At 39.4% G+C, this 22,179-nt stretch overlaps 1 protein-coding gene across 1 annotated transcript; it reads left to right on the top strand.

Annotated features, from left to right (window-relative positions):
- Nucleotides 1–12,695: 12,695 nt before the first annotated feature.
- Nucleotides 12,696–14,888, top strand: LOC104231219 (rust resistance kinase Lr10-like). Its single transcript, XM_009784175.2, has 3 exons — nt 12,696–13,450; nt 13,547–13,573; nt 13,657–14,888. Exons 1-3 carry the CDS (start codon nt 12,763–12,765, stop codon nt 14,766–14,768), a joined length of 1,827 nt encoding a protein of 608 aa, XP_009782477.1. The 5' UTR covers nt 12,696–12,762; the 3' UTR covers nt 14,769–14,888.
- The last annotated feature ends 7,291 nt before the right edge of the window (nt 14,889–22,179 follow it).

The raw sequence follows: 22,179 nt of genomic DNA, 5'->3' as shown, positions 1-22,179 counted from the left end.
TGAGGATGAAATGTTGTACTCAACTCAACCTGGGTGCCCAACTCTCACTGAACTACTCTCCAAAAATGCGAGGTAAACTGCGTACCTCGGTCCGAAATGATAGATATAGGCACACCATAAAGACGAACAATCTCCCGGATATAGATCTCAGCTAACCTCTCGGATGAATAGGAGACTGCCATAGGAATGAAATGCGCTGACTTGGTCAGCCTATCAATAATGACCCATACTGCGTCGAACTTCTTCCGAGTCTGTGGGAGTCCAGTAACGAAGTCCATGGTGATCCGCTCCCACTTCCACTCGGGAAGCTCAATCCTCTAAAACAATCCACCAGGCTTCTGATGCTCATACTTAACCTGCTGACAATTCAGACACCGAGCCACATATGCAACGATATCCTTCTTCATTCTACGCCACCAATAATGCTGCCGCAAATCCTGATACATCTTCGCGGCACCCGGATGAATAGAGTACCGGGAACTATGGGTCTCCTCTAAAATCAACTCCCGAAGCCCATCCACATTAGGCACACAAACTCGCCCCTGTAATCTCAAAACTCCATCATCATCTAAGGTAACCCGCCTTGCACCTCCACGCTGCACCGTGTCTCTAAGGACACTTAAATGGGGATCATCAAACTGTCGACCATGGATACGCTCCAATAAGGAAGAACGAGGGACCGTTCAAGCTAATACATGACTAGGCTCAGAAATATCCAACCTCACAAACCGATTGGCCAAAGCCTGAACATCTAAAGCAAGCAGTCTCTCACCGACCAGAAGATAAGCAAGACTGCCCATACTGGCTGACTTCCTACTCAAAGCATCGGCCACCACATTAGCCTTCCCTGGATGATATAAGATAGTGATATCATAATCCTTCAATAACTCCAACCACCTCCTCTGCCTCAAATTCAACTCCTTTTGCTTGAACAAATACTGAAAACTCTTGTGATCAGTGAACACCTCACATGCCACGCCATACAGATAGTGCCTCCAAATCTTCAATGCGTGAACAATGACTGCCAACTCTAAATCATGAACCGGGTAGTTCTTCTCGTGAATCTTCAACTACCTCGAAGCATAGGCTATGACCTTGCCATACTGCATCAACACTGCACCAAGCCCGATACGAGATGCATCACAATAAACTGTATAAGGTCCTGATCTTATGGGAAAACCAACACCAGTGTCGTAGTCAGAGCTGTCTTGAGCTTCTGAAAGCTCGCCTCACACTCGTCCAACCACCTGAACTGGGCACCCTTCTAGGTCAACCTGGTCATCGGGGCTGCTATAGATGAAAACCCCTTCACGAACCGATGGTAGTAGCCTGCCAATCCCGAGAAACTACGAATCTCTATAGCTGATGCTGGTCTAGGCCAGTTTTTGACTGCATCAGTCTTGTTCGGAACAACTTGAATACCCTCTGCTGATACAACATGACCCAGGAATGCAACTGAACTCAACCAGAACTCACACTTCGAGAACTTAGCATATAGCTGACTATCCCTTAGAGTCTGAAGAACCACTCTGAGATGCTGCTCGTGCTCCTCCCGGCTGCGGGAATATATCAAAATATCATCAATGAAGACGATCACGAATGAATCCAAATAAGGCCTGAACACTCGGTTCATCAAATCCATAAAAGTTGTTAGGGCATTTGTCAACCCGAATGACATAACCAAGAACTCATAATGCCCGTACCTAGTGCGGAATGCTGTCTTAGGGACATCAGATGCCCTAATCCTCAACTGATGGTAGCCAGATCTCAAGTCAATCTTTGAAAATACCCTGGCACCCTGAAGCTGATCAAACAAATCATCAATCCTCGGCAACAGATACTTATTCTTGATTGTAACCTTGTTCAACTGCCGGTAATCAATACATATTCTCATCGAACCATCCTTTTGCTTAACAAATAGCACCGGTGCACCCCAAGGCGAAACACTGGGTCTAATGAAACCCTTCTCAAGCAAGTCTTGCAACTGCTCCTTCAACTCTTTCAACTCAGGCGGGGCCATACGATACGGCGGGATAGAAATAGGTTGAGTGCCCGGAGCCAAATCAATGCAAAAGTCAATATCCCTATCGGGTGGAATACCCGACAGGTCTGAAGGGAAAACGTCAGGAAACTCACGAACAACGGACACAGAATCAATAGAAGGGACCTCACCACTAGAATCACGAACATATGCCAAATAGGCCAAACACCCCTTCTCGACCATACGCCGAGCCTTCATATACGAAATAACACCGCAGGTAGAATGACCAAGAGTCCCTCTCCACTCTAAACGAGGCAAACCCGGTAAGGCTAAGGTCACAGTCTTGGCATGACAGTCCAAGATAGCGTGGTAAGGTGATAACCAGTCCATCCCCAATATACCATCAAAATCGACTATCTCTAGAAACAACAAATCTACACATGTCTCAAGACCTCCAATCACCACAATACAAGAATAATGGACTCAATCTACCATAATAGAATCACCCACCGGTGTAGACAAATAGACAGGAACAGTCAAGGAATCACTAGGCATAACCAGATATGGTGCAAAATAAGATGACACATACGAGTATGTAGATCTTGGATCAAATAACACTGAAGCCTCTCTATCACAAACTAGAACAATACCTGTGATAACCGCATCTGAAGCCTTAGCCTCGGGTCTAGCTAGAAGAGCATAACATCAGGGCTGAGCCCCATCACCCTGAACCACATCTCTGGGATGACCTGCTATTGGCTGGCCTTCACCTCTAGCGGCCTGAGCTCCACCTCTAGTACCTCTACTTCCACCTCTAGCACCTCTACCCCCACTTCTAGCTGGCTGGGCGGGCTGTGGAATACCTGGTGCCTGTACCATAGCACGAGAACCCTGATGCTGAGAGCTACTCGGTGCTCGAGGGCAAAACCTGGCAATGTGACTCGTATCACCACAAGTGTAACAAGCCCTCGGCTGCTGAGACTACTAGCCCTGACGACCTAAATGACCACCTCGGAAACTCTGAAGTGGCGATGTATTGATAGGAGCTGGTGGTGCACTGTAGGACTGCTGACCAGAATAATACATCTGAGAACCACGACCACCTAAAGTACCGTAAGACACTTGAAGAACTTACTGAAAGGGCCTAGGAGGATGGCCTCTACCATATGAATCTCTACCTCCAGATGAGGTACCACTGAATCTGCCTGAATGACGGGGTCTCTTATCTGACCCATGACCACCTCCCTGTGATAAAACCATCTCAACTCTACGGGCCACATTGGCCACCTCCTAGAAAGTAATCTCACTCCTAGCCTCCCTAGCCATCTGAAGACGAATCGGCTGAATAAGACCATCAATAAACCTCCTCACCCTCTCTCTCTCGGTGGGAAGTATGACAGGAGCATGGCGAGCTAAGTCGATGAACATGGTCTCATACTTGGTAACCGTAATGGAACCCTGCTGAAGGCGCTCAAACTGCCTCCGATAGGCATTTCTCTGAGTAATAGAGAGAAACTTCTCTAGAAACAACACTGTAAACTGCTCCCAAGTCAAATATGGCAATCCGACTGGCCTAGCTAAGCAATAATCCCTCTACCAAGTCTTGGCAGATCCAGACAAGCGAAATGTAGCAAAATCGACCCCATTGGTCTCATCAATACCCATGTTCCTGAGAACCTCGTGGCAACTGTCTAGATAATCCTGGGGATCCTCAGTAGATGCACCGCTGAAAGTAGAAGTGAAGAGCTTGGTGAACCTATACAGCCTCCACAAAGCATCGGCGGACATAGCCGCTCCATCGTCGGTCTGAGCTACCACACCCGGCTAAACTGCTCCAACTGGTTGAACCGCTGGAGTCTGAATCTGGGGAACTACCGGCTCCGGAGTGTGAGTAGCATGAGTCTGGGCTCCTTCTCCAACCTGAGAGACAGCTAGTGCTACAAGAAGCAAGTCTGCTCGGGTGACACTCTCCATGAGGCCCACTAGTCGGACCAAAGCATCCTGAAGAACTAAGGTAGGGATAAACCCCTCTGGGACCTGAGCTGGACCCACCGGAGCTGCTGGGGCCGGAACCTCCTCATCAAAATCAACCTGAGGCTCCGCCACTGGTGCTGCTACTCGGGGATGAGCTCTACCCCTACCCTTGACTTTAGCATGGCCTCGGCCTCGCCCTCTACCCCTCGTGGGAGCTGCTGCTGGGGGCTCGGGCTACTGAGCGGTGGATGAGGAAGCATGTGTTCTCGCCATCTGCGAAAAAATAGAGTAGAAATTCAATTAGTATTGGGAAATAGAACCGTACGACAAGAAATAACAAATGTGAAGTTTTTTTTCCTAACTCTGTAGCCTCTGGGGGATAAATACAGACGTCTCCGTACCGATCCCTCAGACTTTACTAAGCTTGTCTATGAACTGTGAGACCCATGTAACCTAGAGCTCTGATACCAACTGGTCACGACCCGGATTTCCCACCCTCGGGAGTTGTGATGGCGCATACTAATGATAGCTAGGCAAGCCAAACCTTAACTACTTGCTACACTTTCACTTTTGATTCTTTTTAACAAATACAAGTTGATAATTTGATAAAAGCGGAATTTTAAATAAATAAATGGAAGTCAACAATTATATATCTTAAGGCTACATCTATTACAACTTTTAAAACCTCAAATACCCCAAAACCTGGTGTCACAGTGTCACAGACTGTCTAAGAGTTACTACATACAAGGTCTGAAGAAATACAATACACTGTTTCTGAACAAAAGGAAATGAAACAGGAAATAGATATAGAGGGAGAAGCTAGGGCCTGCGGATGCCTGCAGGTCTACCTTGACTCTCCGGGTAGACTGATGGAAACGCTTCAACTACTGCCCAAAAGCTGCTCCAGGATCTGCACACAGTGCAGAGTGTAGTATCAGCACAACCGACCCCATGTGCTGGTAAGTGTCTAGCCTAACCTCGGCGAAGTAGTGATGAGGCTAGGACCAGACTACAAAATAAACCTGTGCAGTTCAAATATATATATACAACAGAAAGGAAATACAGAAAATAACCAGTCAATGTGAGAGGGAAAAACATGCTATGAGGGAGATAACAGTTCCGAATAGAACGCATCAAGTAAGGAAAGAAACAACATAACTAGAATATCAACAAGAATCAGAAATCAATAATTTGTATGGCATCACCCTTCGTGCTTTTACTCTCGTCCTCACCAAGGAAATTTTATAATAAAAGTGTGCACGACATCACCCTTCATGCTTTTACTCTCGTCCTCACCAAATCAATCATATAATAAAGATGTGCACGGCATCACCCTTCGTGTTTTTACTCTCTTTCCTCAGCATATAATCAATGAAAATCGGTACAGAATGGTACATCATACGGCACGGCATCACCCTTCGCGCTTTACACTCTTTCCTCATAGTAGCAAACAATGCACGATATCACCCTTTGTGCTTTAACACTCTTCCTCACCCAAACAATAATCACAAACAAAGGGGAAAGGGAATAAATAAAATAATAATAATAGAAATCCCGACAAGGGAGCACAATTAATCAATTAAATCCTGGCAAGGGAACGACATCAATAATCTCAACATCCCGTCAAGGGAGATAATCAACAAGGAAACAATATCCCGGCAAAGGATCAATTTAATAACTCTTTCTCTTTCTTTCACTTTTATTTCATAACTCACTTTACCACTTGAACCAATGCTCCAAAGGGTTCAATCATCTCATTTACTTTCACAATTTGTAATATAACTTGAGCCAATGCTCCTCGATGTTCAAAGGTCACAATTTCCTTCCACAAGCTTTTCACAACAAATAGAAATCATCACCAGGGCATGAAAGATACAATGAAATCAAGATATTCACAATTTAAAAACTCACGATCATGCTAGACACCAACGTATAGATACTCATCACCATGCCTATACGTCGCACTCAACAATTATCACATAGCAAATAGGACTCAACTCCTAATCCCTCAAGCTAAGGTTAGACCAAATACTTACCTCAAACTTCCACGACCAACTGAAGCCTCAAGCACCGCTTTTCCTTTCAAATTTGGCTCCAACTCAATCGTATCTATACACAATCAACTTACTAACATCAATAAATACTAAACAATCCAATTCCGATGCCTAACTATAGCTTTCTAAACATTCTTCCAAAAATTCCAAAAATCGACCCCGGGCCCGCTTGGTCAAAACACGAGGTTCGAACCAAATTCCCATCACTCATTCACCCACGAGCCCGAATATATAATTAGTTCCCAATTTCGACCCCAAAACGAGGTCTAAATCACAATTAATCAAGAAGCCCTAACTCTACCCAAACCCCTAATTTTCTACCCTTAATCACATATTTTAGGCCTAGAAATCTAATGGGTGTTGATAAAAATGGAAGAAAACAAGTTAAAGATTACTTACCCAAGAGATTTTGGTGAAGAAGTGCTCCAAGAATTGTCCAAGAGCTTTGGAGAAGAAAGAGTTTGTGAAATGTTGGTAAAATCCCGAAATGGGTTCTGTTTTGGGTCTTTAAAATCGCTGGGCGAAAATGCCCTTCGCGATCGCGGCAGGCAGATCTCCTTCGCGATGAGTCAGGCATGCCAGGCCTTCGCGTTCGCGTAAAAGGGCTCGCGTTCGCGGAGCTTTGGCTCGCCAAGCCTACGCGTTCGCGTACCAGTGGTCGCGTTCGTGATGCTCAAATGGTGACCCCTCCCCAGAACCTTACGCGGTCACGAACAAGCTCACGCGTTCGCGAAAAGAACGACCAAAATCCCAGCCCCCTCCAACTAACAGTTCACGTTCGCGTCACACTGGTCGCGTTTGCGATGAGCAATCCCCTAGTGCTCCGCATTCACGACTGTGGCTTCGCGTTCGCGAAGAACAATTTCCACCCCTGTCCCATTAACCCTATGCGATCGCGAGAGTGACTACGCGATCGCGAAGAATAACAGGCCTGAGCACCTGTTGCAGATTTTCTGCAATTTTTCCTAAGTTCAAAACTTCCCGAAACACTTCCGAAATACACCCGAGCCCTCGGGGCTCCTAACTAAACACGCGTACTAACTTAACAACATCATATGAACTTATCCATGTGATTAAATCGCCAAAATAACCTCAATAACAATGAATCAAACCTCAAAATCAAAAGAATTTTCTTAAACTTCTTAAAACATCAACTTTAGCCATTTAGGTCCGAATCACGTCAAACGACGTCCGTTTTTAACAAAATTTTACAGGAAGGACTTAAACCATATATAAGACCTACATCGGGCGCCGGAATCAAAATACGTGCTCGATACCATTGCTTTCTAATCAGATTTCATTTCAAATTTCCTTAAATAATTTCAGAAAACAATTTCACTTAAAAATTCATTTCTCGGGCTTGGGAACTCGGAATTCGATTCCGGGCACACGCCCAAGTCCCATATTTTCCGACGGATCCTCCGGGACCGTCAAATCACGGATCCGGGTCCGTTTATCCAAGATATTGACCGAAGTCAAACTAACTCATTTTATAACCAAATTTTATTATTTTCATAGAATTTCATATTTAAGTTTTCCAGCTACGCGCCCTGACTGCGCATGCAAATCGAGATGATGATAAGTGAGGTTTTCAAGGCCTCAGAACACACAATCCGAATTGTGCTAAACGAATGAATTACAATTGAAAAATATTGATTTTAAGCATAAAACCCGAAATCAATCAAAACCCGATGGGCCCGTGTTCCGGAACTGGTCAAACTTTATACCAAAATGTTCTTTATCATTTCACGAGTCCGTACATATAAGGAACTCAAAAATCGGAGTTCGTTTGACCCCTCAAATCATCCCTAGAAAGTCTCATAATCTCAAGCCCTAACTCTTCCTTTTTCTACTGATTTTCATGAATTAAACACTGACATTTTGTTCCTTAATCACAAATAATCGAGTTCTAGGGTCCAAAATCCTTACCTCAATGAAGAACAATGATTTCCTCTCTTCAAAATCGCCTCAAAGCTCTTTCCCCGTTCAAAACTGGTGTAAAAGGGTTTAATGGTCGCTGAGGGTTTTATTTAAATACTACTCACGCATTTACTGTTCACCCGAGTACTGTTCACCCGAGTTACTGTTCACCTGAGTTATTGTTCATGCTGTTGTTAAAAAATGCAGCAGCTTTTCTTCTAGTCTAAATTGATCCGTTAACATTTCGAGATCCACCTGAGGCCCTCAGAAATCTCAACAAATATACCAACACGTCCCATAACATCATTCAAACTTAGTCGAGCCTTCGAAATACCAAAATAACATCAAAACACCAAAATCACATCAAATTCAAGCCTATGAACTTTGAAATTCTTAAATTCCACCAACGACGCTGAAACTATCCAAAACAACTCCGATTGACCTGAAATTTTGCAGACATATCCAAAATGACATTACGAACCTGTTCTAACTGTCAGAATTCCATTCCGACCCTGATAGCCTATTTTCCACTGCCGACCAGAAATCGAGAAAAACTAACTTTCTCAAATTCAAGCCTAATTCTACACCGGACATCACAAACTATTCCGGACACACTCCTAAGTCCCAAATCACCTAACGAAGCTATTTGAGTCATTAAATCTACATTCCGAGGTTGTTTACTAATAAGTCAACTCTCAGTTGACTTTTCTAACTCTAAAGCTACTTTTAGAGACTAAGTGTCTCAAACCTTACCAAAACTATTCCGGATTCGATCTGACCAACCCGGTACCACATAACACGGATAAGAAAAGCATAAAGAAACAGAAATGGGAAAAAACGGAGCGGTAACTCATGAGACGACTGACTGGGTAGTCACATTGTAGTAGGATGCTTCACTTTAGGAACAAGGCATATAAGAGTTTTATTTAGTTCCGGAGGAATGATCTTTGAATAAAAGATATCTTCATAGAAGGAAGTGACTTTGTCGCCTATATCTGACCAATATTTTTGGTAGAAGAATGGGTGTAACCCATCTGGGCCTGGAGCCTTAAATGGTTTAAAACTGTGTAACGCAGAAATAATTTCATATTGATGTAGAGGTGAATCTATCCTAAGTAATCATTGGAAGATAGCTGACAACTGTGTGAATCCTTGCTAGTTTTGCTCGAAATCAACTGATCAGTTTCAAAAAGCTTATTGTAGTAATTAAGAATTAGGTTTTGTAGTTTAGTAGGGCTTGAAATCCAGTTGCCTACATTATCTTGTAAGGCATTTATTCTATTTCTCCGACGTCTATGAAGTGTAGACAAGTGATAGAATTTAGTATTAGCGTTCCCATCATTTAACCAATTTATTCGAGATTTCAGTTGCCAAAATTCTTCTTCCATACGCAGTATGTGACTGTATTCTAAGGTCAATTGTGTTTATAAATTTTGAAGAAACATACTAATATGATAATGGATAGAAGATTGTATCCCTGTTAGTCTAGCCAAAATCTTTTTTTTTTTTGGAATATATTACCAAAAGTATTTTGGTTCCATCTTATGGCTACTGCTTTAAATTTGTTAATAGTAGATAGAAAAGGCAGCTCATCCGACCAAGTGTCAAGGACAATTTGTTGAAACTGTGGATGAGATGCCCACATAGTTTCAAATCTAAATATCTTATGTCGTATAAATTGAGGAGGTTCTAAGCTGATTAAGATCGGGCAGTGATCTGAATGAGTATGAGGTAGATGCGTCACAGTTGTTTCTGGATATAGACTTAGCCAATCTTAATTAGCTAGAAAACAATCAAGCCGTTCTAATATTGTACGACCATGCCTTTGTTTATTAGTCCATGTAAAACGACTACTTTGATAACCTAAATCAATAATTTTACAGTAATGCAGGCAATTTGCAAATTTATCGACTCTATTATTTTTTATAGGTAGTCCTCCAAATTTTTCCCTAGATTCTAAAAACTCATTAAAATCGCCCCTATTAACCAGGGCATACCAGTAGTATCATGCAAATTAGTTAAGTTTTGCCAAAGAACATCACATAACTGATAATTACGACTAGCATATACTGCAGATAATATCCAAGGAGGTTTAGTGGGACAAACCTGGACCATGCAGTGTATCTCCTGCTCAGAGATCTTCATTTCCGTCACGTTAATACGATTTGCATTCCACAGTACTACTAAACCACCTATAAGACCATTTGCAGGGGCTTGTGACAAATTACCAAAATTAAAGTCTTCACGCAAACTTGTATGATCTTGCATGTGTGTTTTAAGTAAAATAGTTAGAGTTGGCCTGTGATTATCCAATAAAGACCTAAAGTGCCTTCTAAATTCTGGATTATGAGAGCCTCTACAGTTCCAAACTAGGAAATTCATATATGAATTAGGGTTTTTGAGCTGCACTATAGGAACTTGAGTCATTGGATGGACAACTTGAGATGTCATCGGATCTAGACTCATGGGAAGCGGAAGAAGCATCGGAATGATCACCATAGCATATTTCCCTGGCCAACCGAATAGCCTTACCAACAAAATCTCCCTAAACTAACGTTTTGGAATGTTTTAATAATATCATAGCATTTTAATATTAACAATTCATCACGTTTTGAGCATGTACGTTTCTCCTTCAAATCTCATTTTAACCTTCACACACATATTTTAAATTACCTAAATACCTATTTCATTAAACTAAATATCTTATATAATAAAAAAAATAAAAAAAATAGATTGTGCGAAGGAAAGCCAACGCTTCAGCCTTCAAATGCAATAGTCAAAACGCTTCACATAAGAAACAATTTGTATCTTATAAAATTAAAATAAGAAACAAAATTACATGTATCTAATTACACTTTGATTATTCATCTTCGTAAGTTGAAACAATATCCAATCATCTTGATCAAAACAAGTATCATGTGATAATCCACATGATAATTCAAAGAAACTTGAACATTATCCTTTTATGTGTAATTAATTATCTACTCAAAGTTTTATTTCTGTTAACAACATTGTTTACTACAAGACTAAATATACACGTGCGTTCCGAAAAACTAGTATTACAAAAATGGGATATCAAAATCAAGGAATGAAGTGGTTGGCTTAAATTGCTACAAAATGAAAAGTATTGTTAATTTGGGGTTGAAAGTGTCTATAGAAAATGTAGTTAGTGCTCCTACACCAAACTAATTCATTTATTTATCAAAACTAGGGGTGTCCAAACCGAATCGAAAAATAGTATCAAACCGAAACTCAAACCAAATCGATTATAAAACCCGATTAGGTTTGATATTGCGCAAAAAAACCCGAACCAAACGCGACATATAAATATATAAATTATATATATATTTTTAAAACTTTATATAGAATTTTCTTTAAAAAATGTATAGAAATATTTGGGATCCTCTCATGAGATGCAATATTTAATAAAACTATGAAGTGCATTCATTTTTATATACTTTAAATAATAGTAGGTTATCACTTTCTTATCAAGTATTACTGAAACACGTCAATCATCTCTTTGTTCTTCCATATTCATACGTCAAGATTTCTTATATCATTTTTGAATTTAAAGTGATACTTCGATAATTTAAAATTAAATAAAACATATCATTATATAGGTTTCATATTGATTTTTATATTTAATTATCAAATTCGTTAACCTTAAAAACGTATATCAACAAAAAATTATTGTTTGACAACTAAGAAAATAATTGTCATGTGTTACTAAAAAAATTCTCCCATAAGAATATTTTAATAAATCATATATTTGCCAATTTTTTTAATTTTTTAGTAAATATCTATTCACTTATCAAAACTTAATCTATAATTTTAATAAAGTAAGATATTATGTAACCAAAAAAATCCAAAAAATCCGACAAAACCGAAACAATCCAAACCGATGTAGTTGGTTTGGTTTTGTTTTGATAATATCCGAACCAACTCGGTCCATGTACTCCCCTAATCAAAACTACATCAAACGGTTGGGCTAAATCAGCCACAAATGATTTTAACATGTTGTGATATTGTCCGTTTTGGGTCAAGTCTGTATGATTTTTTCAAAAGGTCCGATACAATTAAAAGATCCCTACACCTCAAGTCCGTATGTAGACTCTCAATCTTTTCAGCTACCAATGTGAGACTTTATTCGTAATACAACCAATCTCCCATCGAACGAAGTTCCACGTGGTCCATGTGGCTCATCAGCACGATCCGTGGGTCATCGAACTAAGTTTCACGTAGCCCATTATCACGACTGAGCCCCACGCCATCTGCCCCTGCATACTCGTCCCGCTAAACCTAGGCTCTAATGCTAGTTGGTGGGCTAAATCTATCTAAAGATACTCTTAGCTTGGCGTGATATTGTCCGTTTTGAGTCAAGCTCGCACGATTTTCCCAAAGGCCTCATGCGATTAAAAGATCCCTATATTTTTTATGTAGATTTTCAATCTTTTCAGCTACAAATGTGAAATTTTGTTCGCACATCCCACACAAACAAATCAAACAAAAAATATTCATTTTTCAATGTTTGATGAGGTTTTACAGGTCAGTTTGAGCTATATCATGCAACCCAAACGCCCAAAATGAATTACCAAAGAATACATACCCAGTCTAGCTCCCCTCCCGTCAAGTCGAATTATATTTTCATGAGCTAAATTTAATACCCTAGTAATGAATTTTCCTTTTTGCCCCTGAATTTCCAAGTACGGCAAGGCTCTAGTCCACAAACTGCATAGCTTCAAAGAAATTAAAATAGATAGTCATCCACGCTCATTCGTGTAGAAAAGTCAATCTTGGACAATAAGTGATTAGCATCAAACAGAATGCAAATTGATGCTTAGTAAATCTCTAGTAAGAGTTTTAGAAATGTCCATCTTTACATCTCTCTTATTTTTCTTGGTATTTTGCCCATTGTTAAGTTTAGGAGACAGACTAGAGGGTTGTGAGGATTCTTGGTGCAAAAATGATGGCCCTATAATTCATTTTCCATTCAGGCTCAGAAATCAACCAAAACATTGTGGCTATCCTGGTTTTGAACTACAGTGTAACAATCAAAAGGACACCATCCTCGAGCTTCCCTTTTCTGTTCACTTCATTGTTGAAGAAATTGATTATATCTCGCAGCAAATTCACCTTTATGATCCTAACGAGTGCATAATAGCCAAGCTATCAAAACTTAATTTATCACAATCTAATTTCAAAAATGTCGAAGATCCCACAGCCCTATTCAATTGTTCTGTACCATATGATTACGGTATCGTAGTTCCTTGTCTTGGTTCTTCTGGATACCAAGTTTATGCTGTTTCTCCGACCATTCTCCTCCACCTATTCTTGACTGGGCCTTGTACAAAAATTCATCAGTACCCATACTCACAGTCAACATTTCTTGAGAACAGGCTGCAGCTGAATTGGCCTGTACCACTCTGTGGAAACTGTGAGTCCAATGGAATGGATTGTGGTTTCATGGATAGAACTAAGCTATTGGAAACTCATTGTTTCAATCGAACTATGACCCAAAAAGGTACTCTATTTATGTCTTATATTTTTTTTAATTTTTTTTTTTATATGGATAACCAAGCACTTAACAAAGACTTATCATTTTGTCCATAATATATAGGTATTACTAAACAGCCCTTAGTTGCAGGTTAGTTTTCTCAAATCCTTCAAAGTTCTCACTCTGTCAATTTCCTTTCATACTTATGACATATTAGTTATTAAATTTTGTAGGTGTCATTTTAGGTGCAGCTCTTGTTTGCATTATTATTTTCTCATTTCATCAGCTATATTTGTCAAGTAAAAATGAAAAAGATAGTCGAGTTAGGCTTGAAAAGTTTTTGGAAGATTACAAGGCCATAAGACCAACAAGATATTCTTATGCTGATATTAAGAAGATAACAGATGGTTTCAATGAAAAGTTAGGAGAAGGAAGTTATGGAACTGTTTACAAAGGCAAACTTTCCAGGGAAATCTATGTTGCTGTAAAAGTCCTACGCGATTCCAAGGGTAAAGGGGAAGAATTTATCAATGAAATCGGAACAATTGGGAGAATCCACCATGTTAACGTGGTTCGCTTGGTTGGTTTTTGTGCTGATGGATTCAGACGAGCTTTGATCTATGAATACCTACCAAATGATTCACTTGAAAGATTCATTTTGCCAATGAGCTCGAGCACGAATAGTGTTTCAGTCATCAGCTGGAATAAGCTTCAACATATCGCTCTTGGTACTGCTAGAGGGATTGAATATCTTCACCAGGGATGTAATCAGCAGATTCTTCATTTCGATATTAAACCACAAAACATCCTTTTAGACCATAATTTGAACCCAAAAATTTGCGATTTTGGCCTAGCTAAACTGTGCTCGAAAGAAAAAAGTGCAGTCACAATGACAGCTGCTAGGGGAACCATAGGCTACATTGCACCAGAAGTGTTATCAAGAAACTTTGGTAAGGTTTCTCATAAATCTGATATTTATAGTTTCGGAATGCTCTTGTTAGAAATGGTTGGAGGGAGGATAAAGTCGAATTCTAAGACGAATAATCACAACAAAATAAGTTCTTTGGAATGGATATATGGAGATTTGGAGAAGGGGGAAGAATTGAAGATTCGGATAGAGGAAGAAGGAGATGGTACAATTGTGAGAAAGTTAGCCATTGTTGGACTTTGGTGTATTCAGTGGCATCCAAATGATAGGCCTTCAATAAAAGAAGTCGTTCAGATGCTAGAAGGAGATGGGAGCCATCTCAACTTGTCCCCAAATCCTTTTATGGCTACTAATATGCCTAATTTTAATGCAAGTCCTCATGAAGAAGATCTAGACGTTATATTAGAAATTGAATAACACTTCAAAGTCGATTGTACAATGAAAAAAGAAAAGGAAATAATATAAAGGTTGCAAAATAATGTTGTTTCGTAGTAGTGATCAACAAGCTGAATGATAAAACTTAGGATCATTTCTCGATTTTTGTGTGTTATTATTAGATCCTAGCGTTGAAACCATATTAATTTTTTCAATTTTATCAGATTTCCACAAAAGGGAAAGCAATAATTAAGCTGAATCCTCCGTGAAAAGGAGCTACCGAGGCAATAGTCGTTATGCTTTCAACGGCACAAGTAAGATCTCATAATTGTAGAACTGCTTACAACTGGGTAGCTACAAAGAGACCTCTAGATTGAATAGTTTTACCCTGCTGTATGCAACCTTAATTAATAACTGCAAGAATAATATCCACTAAAAAGGGCGGTGCACTAAGCTTCCGATATGCACGGAGTCGGAGTAAGGGTCAGAGCACAAGAATAATATCCACTACTTCATTAAAATCAATCTTGTCCTTAAAGAGAGTTTAAGGCTCAAGTTATTTGGTAGCCTAAAGCCAAAATTTTATTAGAGGCTTTAATATTTTATTATAAAAGTTTTATACATTATTTGAAGTTTATTTTTCTCGTATTTTTAGATGCAAAGCTTTTATATATTTTATTATTTCCTTTCCTGTATGCACTTACCATAAATTTAGTGACATATTCATATTCTAAAGAGCACTCTCAAATTTCTCAATTTATTTTTATTATCGATTAAAAATTTATCAAGAGCTCCATTATAAGGTTGTATTAAATTTTAAGTCTTTTCCTTTTTATGAGTTTTGAGTAATTACCTGATCCATATTTTCTAGTTGACATATTTATAATTAATCATAATAAAAGCAATATAGACTTAACCAGGAACATCGGGATGCTAGCTGAGCTTTTCATAGGTAAGCTCTTGACCCTTTAGCAAGCTGAATTAATTGGCCGGACGCGAATTAGCATTCCATAAATCTTAATTTGTGAAAATAATCATGCTTTTGAATGGCCTCTCTGGCATTTATACGCATCTAACACAAGTGAGCACAACACAAATATTAAGAAATCGAACAATTCGAATATTATATTGTTATAGTAAAGTTGTTTATAGCAATCATATTTTTTTTTTTTTGAAGGCAGCAATCTTAACTTGTGAACATAAATTTCTTCAAATACCTGATATTTCAAAATAGTTGTAAGTCTAATAACAATATTCGTGAAAATACTTGTCTTCAAATCTGAAAAAAGGGGAAAATGGCCAAATATATTCCTAAAGTATTTGAAATAGAGCACATTTACCCTCCGTTAGTGTAGTGGACTATTACTACCCTTGTTGTTACTCAAATAGTCAGGATTTGCCCTTTTCACCTAACGGAAGTGAATGAACTAATTTTAAATTTATTTTCCTAATTTTTTATTTTAAAAAAGTTAAGTGTATTTAATTAAAAGAAAAAGGGCCAAATATATCCTTGACTATTTGATATAAATCAAATATACCTTTTGTTAATTAACCTTAAGTGCTCGTTTTGGTATGAATGATAAGGGATAATTAATCCCAAGATTAAATTTGAGATGAGTTTATCCCATATTTGATTGGGATAAAATCGTGGTATAACTAATCTCAGGATCAGTTATCCTGGAACTGACAAGCTACTGCTACATCTATTTCATTAGGAATTGATGATCTTTTAACAATACCTTCTAAGGAATGCTAATTCAAGATGCTCATCAACAAAGTTTGATTTTGGAAAAATACCATCATTATGGGAATGTACACACTGTAGAAAAATAACGTCAATCCATTAAAATATGGTATGCTACAAGTGAATATTTGCGGCAAGAAATGAATCCTAATTTTAGGATGACTGACCTTTTAATCCAGTTCATATAATATGATCCATTGGCAAAAAGAGGGCCTTCATCTTTGTTGCTTGAAGCTCTATTAAAGAAGCATTCTATTACGTAAAAGAATTATGTTCGCACGTAAAAGAGCGAGTTGAGACTTATCGCCTAACAAGCTCAAGTTTAAACGCGTCGCACCATGACTAGTTTATTGACTTCAGCTAGCGACTGAATTCAAAATAAACTATAAAACTATTTGGTCAAAATACGTCTTACACTCTTAATAGATAAATTTATAACTGGTAATTAAAAAATTATCGTAGTTTCAAAAGTAATTGAAATTAACTCACATTTTCATGTAAAGATAAAATCTGAACAAAAACATCCGTAAAATCCGAAAAAAATCCAGCATAATATGTTGGAGTTCCAATTTTTTACATATTAGATTCCAGTTTAATGTGTTGGAATTCCAATATAATATGTTGGAAGTTTATAGACTGTTACATACTTGACAGGTGTGTCAAAGGAATTTGACCTCAAGTTCAAAGAGTGAACAATGTATTCTACCATGAATTAAGGAAGAAAATGAGAAAATTATTTTTTTACATGACCAGGACTCGGGGTTTCGTCTAACTGTTTCACGATTTCCAAATCCGTTGTATACGGTAAAATCATGTATCCCCAATCTTGAGGGCTCGAGGGCTCACATCGAGGAACATAGGGTTCGCATCGAGGGATAAAATCAGTATGGACCGGGTTCGAGTTCGAGGGCAGAACATAAAGATCGAAGATCGAAGTGCATGATGAGTTACCGAATCCAAGTATGACTGACCTTGAGATGGAGCCATTATGAGTTTGTAACAGAATGATCAAGATTCCTGCCACGTCCCCAAGATCATGGCGTAAATTCCGGAATAGATTTGTACGAGTTGGTACTAATCCGTACTAGGCGATTAGACAACTATCCCAATAAGATTCTTTACTATAAATAGAAATGCACCTTATTTAGGGTTCCCCTATTATATAAAGAGGACCCCAATCATTTGTAAACATCATCAATCATTGACAAATAATATACTCTCTTACTTTTTGGCTCATATTTCATCAGAATCGTCCCTTTACTTAATTGTTTCTTGCTTTACTGTTCTTAACCAACCTTAAGGCCACCTTAGCTCGAGGTCGAGACTGTCTTGCACACTAGTTTGATTTACTTATTTCTTTCATTTATACGTTATACTTCATGGTTATTAGTTAGTATTGAACTAAATCACATATCTTTAAAATCATAGATCAAATTTAATTCTTACTCGTATTTTCGAGGTAAAAAGTTTAGCGCCCACCGTGGGGCTAAAGATAATAGTGATTATTTCAGTACTGATTCTGATAACATACGTTATTTTTACACTTGATCTTGTCAAGAATTTTTGTTCTCAGGATTAAAATATGTCAAACTCGCAAAATGCACCCATACACAGCGATGAGGGTCTTAGACTTCACAGTGAAAACAACAATGTAATCGCTCTGGGAGCCGGTGTACCACCGATAAACCCTGGAGATGTGTCAAATATTGAGCCAGTTGATGTTAGCTCTCACATTGCTCTAATTGCGGATTTAGGCGCAGACCCCGGAGGAAGTGTACGTAGGGAAGCCCGATCTGGTGGCCAAGGAATACAAGGTATAAGAGATGGGGGAGTCAGCCTTCAAGTAATATTCGAAATGCTACAAGCTCCACAGGTTGCTATCGCTCAGCTTCAAAGTAAGCACAAAACTCCAAGTATAGTCGAACCAGAAAACACTCAATGTACTGAACTGATACCGGAAAGATCAAACGGTAGTGGCTCGGGGACTGATCCCACAATTATGAGGATGCTCGAGCACCAAGAGAATCGAGTACGGGGAAAAGAAGATTGAGGATAATGACAAAAAAGTAGAGACTTATAACTCCCGTGTTGATCAAATACCGGGGGCACCCCCGGTCTTGAAAGGTTTGGATGCCAAAAAGTTTATATAAAAGTCGTTCCCTCCGAATGCGGCTTCGAAGCCCATTCCTAAAAAGTTTTGCATACCCGATATACCTAAATACAACGGAACAACCGATCCTAATGGACATATTACCTCATACACTTGCGGGATTAAAGGAAATGACTTGAATGATGATGAGATCGAATCAGTAGTGTTGAAAAAATTTAGGGAAACTTTGTCAAATGGAGCCTTGATTTGGTATCACAACTTGCTTCCGAACTCTATCGATTCATTTTCCATGTTAGCAGATGCCTTCGTGAAAGCACATGCCGAGGCCATAAAGGCGGCGACAAGGAAATTAGACGTTTTAAGATAATACATAGGAATGATGAGATGTTAAGGGAGTTCGTATCCCGGTTTCAAATGGAGCGAAATGAATTACCACCGATCTCGGATGACTGGGTAGCATAGGCTTTAGTGCAGGGTTTGAACGAGTGGAGTTCGATCGCATCATGACAATTAAAGGAGACAACTGCAAAAAAAGGCAAAGGCATTACTAAAGGCAGCAACATATTATAAGAAGATACTGAGAAAAGGGACTTCACTTACGCTTGAAATTCCACTTCTCCGGGAATGACATTTTTCCCCTAGGGATGATGTCTGAGGTCCTCACTCAGACAAACCGGCTCATCTAGCATCGATCCTTATCCTCGTCGTTACTAGCAAAGAAGGCTTTGCTTGATTGACGTTGAAGCTTGATCAACCCTCAAAAAAGCTGAGGAAGATACAACTGAATAAGGTGGTTGAAGGTAAACTCTAATCCCTCAGCCCTACTAGAGAAGTAGCGTAGCATGATCACGATACGCCAGAAAGAGGGATGGATCTGGCCGAGGGTAATTTCATATCTCTTGCAGAAATCAATCATTACTGGATCGAGGGGACCCAATGTGAAGGGGTAAGTGTAAACACTTAAGAACCCCTCCACGTGAGTAGTGATGCTCTCCTCAGGGTCGGTGATCTGTACCACGACCTCGTCTCCCCAGCAACAGTCCTTCTTCATGGATTTGAGATGCTTCTTCGATATTGAACTAATACATCGAGATACATGTTCGCATCGGCCTGGGATATTGGGGGAATTTTTAATGTTAAAATCTTTCTTTATCACACAGGGGTCGGGAATGATCTCGTGAAAGGCCAACGCCACAAGTTTGGCCGACCGGGAAGAGGAAAAAGAAGCCTTCTCTTTTTGAGGAACTATTTCAGAGGTTTTTGCCATGGTTTTAGGTTTAGAGATGCAGAAGGTGGCGAAGTTCATCATTTTTCGGTGCTAAAAGGGCGGTAGAAGCAGACGGCGAGAAAAAGAGATGAAGATAAGAAGGGATCAGAGAGATTGCAAGAAAGAAGTAAAGTCTTTGATTCAAAAGAAGAGACCCGTATTTATAGATAAGCATCAACGGTTCGGCGGCGTTAGTGGCCAACCATAACTGGCACGCATTTAATGTTTTGGGAAAGAGAACCTATGGGACGTTTCAGTTATTTCGAGCGCCTACGTCACGAGAATGACGTCATCATCAAGGGATCCGGAAAATCGAGGTTCAAATCGTTTTTTACCATTTTACTCTAAGAAACGCGGGTACTATCTGTATATGATAAAATCATGTATCCCCGATCTTGAGGGCTCGAGGGCTCACATCGAGGAACAGAGGGTTCACATCGAGGGATAAACTCAGTATGGACCGGGTTCAAGTTCGAGTGTAGAACATAAGGATCGAAGATCGAAGTGCATGATGAGGTACCAAAGCCAAGTATGACTTACCCCGAGATGGAGCCGTTATGAGTTTGTAACAGAATGAGCAAGATTCCTGCCACGTCCCCAAGATCATGGCGTAAATTCCAGAATAGATTTGTATGAGTTTGTACTAACCCGTACTAGGCTGTTAGACAGTTGTCCCAATAAGATTCTTTACTGTAAATAGAAATGTACCTTATTTAGGGTTTCCCTATTATATAAAGGGGATCCCAATCATTTGTAAACATCATCAATCATTGGCAAAGAATTTACTCTCTTACTTTTTGGCTCATATTTCATCAGAATCGTCCCTTTACTTAATTGTTTCTTGCTTTACTGTTCTTAACCAACCTCGAGGCCACCTTAGCTCGAGGTCGAGACTGTCTTGCACTCTAGTTTGATTTACTTATTTCTTTCATTTATACGTTATACTTCTTGGTTATTAATTAGTATTGAACTAAATCATATATCTTTAAAACCATAGATCAAATTTAATTGTTACTCGTATTTTCGAGGTAAACAGTTTGGCGCCAACCGTGAGGCTAAAGATAATAGTGATTATTTCAGTACTTATTCTGATAACACACGTTATTTTCACACTTGATCTTGTCAAGAATTTTTGTTGTCAGGATTAAAATATGTCAAACTCGCAAAATGCACCCATACACAGCGATGAGGGTCTCAGATTTCATGGTGAAAACAATAATGTAATCGCTCCGGGAGCCGGTGTACCGCCAATAAACCCCGGCGATGTGCCAAATATGGAGCCAGTTGATGTTAGCTCTCACATTGCTTTGAATGCGGATTTAGGCGCAGACCTCGGAGGAAGTGTACGCAGGGAAGCCTGATCTGGTGGCCAAGGGACACATGGTATAGGAGATGGGGGAGTCAGCCTCAAAGTAATATTCAAAATGCTACAAGCTCAACAGGTTGCTATCGCGCAGCTTCAAAGTTAGTACAAAACTCCAAGTATAGTCGAACCAGAAAACACTCGACATACTGAACTGATACCGGAAAGATCAAACGGCAGTGGCTTGGGGACTGATCCCATAATTAAGAGGATGCTCGAGGAATTCACCAATAGAATTGAGTCCGGGGACAAGAAGATTGAGGATAATGACAAAAAAGTAGAGACTTATAACTCCCGTGTTGATCAAATACCGGGGGCACCCCCGGTCTTGAAAGATTTGGATGCCAAAAAGTTCATACAAAAGTTGTTCCCTCCGAGCGGCTCCGAAGCCCATTCCTAAAAAGTTTCGCATGCCCGATACCTAAATACAACGGAACAACCGATCCTAATGAACATATTACCTCATACACTTATTGCTCGAGGCCTTTATTGCTCTAACAACACTGGTTTGGTTCATCAATTCTTTTTACTTAAACTTAATATTACATGTATATTTACTGGTATTAAAATAAATCACATATCTTTAGAATTACAAATTATCTTTAATTATTACTCACATTTTTCGAGGTAAACAAAAACTCTTATATGAGATTTACTATGCATCAATTTGCATTCTGTTTGATGCTAGTCACTACTGCTATGTATGATGGCCAATATTGTCCAACTCTGAAGATTGACTTTTCAACACAAATGAGCCTGGATGACCATTCCTTAATATCATTTTCCTTCAAATTATGCAATTTGTGGACTAGAGTTTCCCACATACCTTCCTTCCTTCACTTGGAAATTTAGGAGTAGCAGAAAATTGATGATTAGGGGCATCAAATTTAGCCCATAAAAATATAAATCGCCTAATTAGTCCAGACTTGAATGTTCGGCGGCTGGACTGGATAATAAAAGAGGAAATGA

Source organism: Nicotiana sylvestris, chromosome 2 (assembly GCF_000393655.2).
Source record: "Nicotiana sylvestris chromosome 2, ASM39365v2, whole genome shotgun sequence".
NCBI classification, from domain to species: Eukaryota; Viridiplantae; Streptophyta; class Magnoliopsida; order Solanales; family Solanaceae; genus Nicotiana; species Nicotiana sylvestris.
Note: the sequence above shows the minus strand (reverse complement) of the source record. Positions and strands in the feature narration are given on the sequence as shown.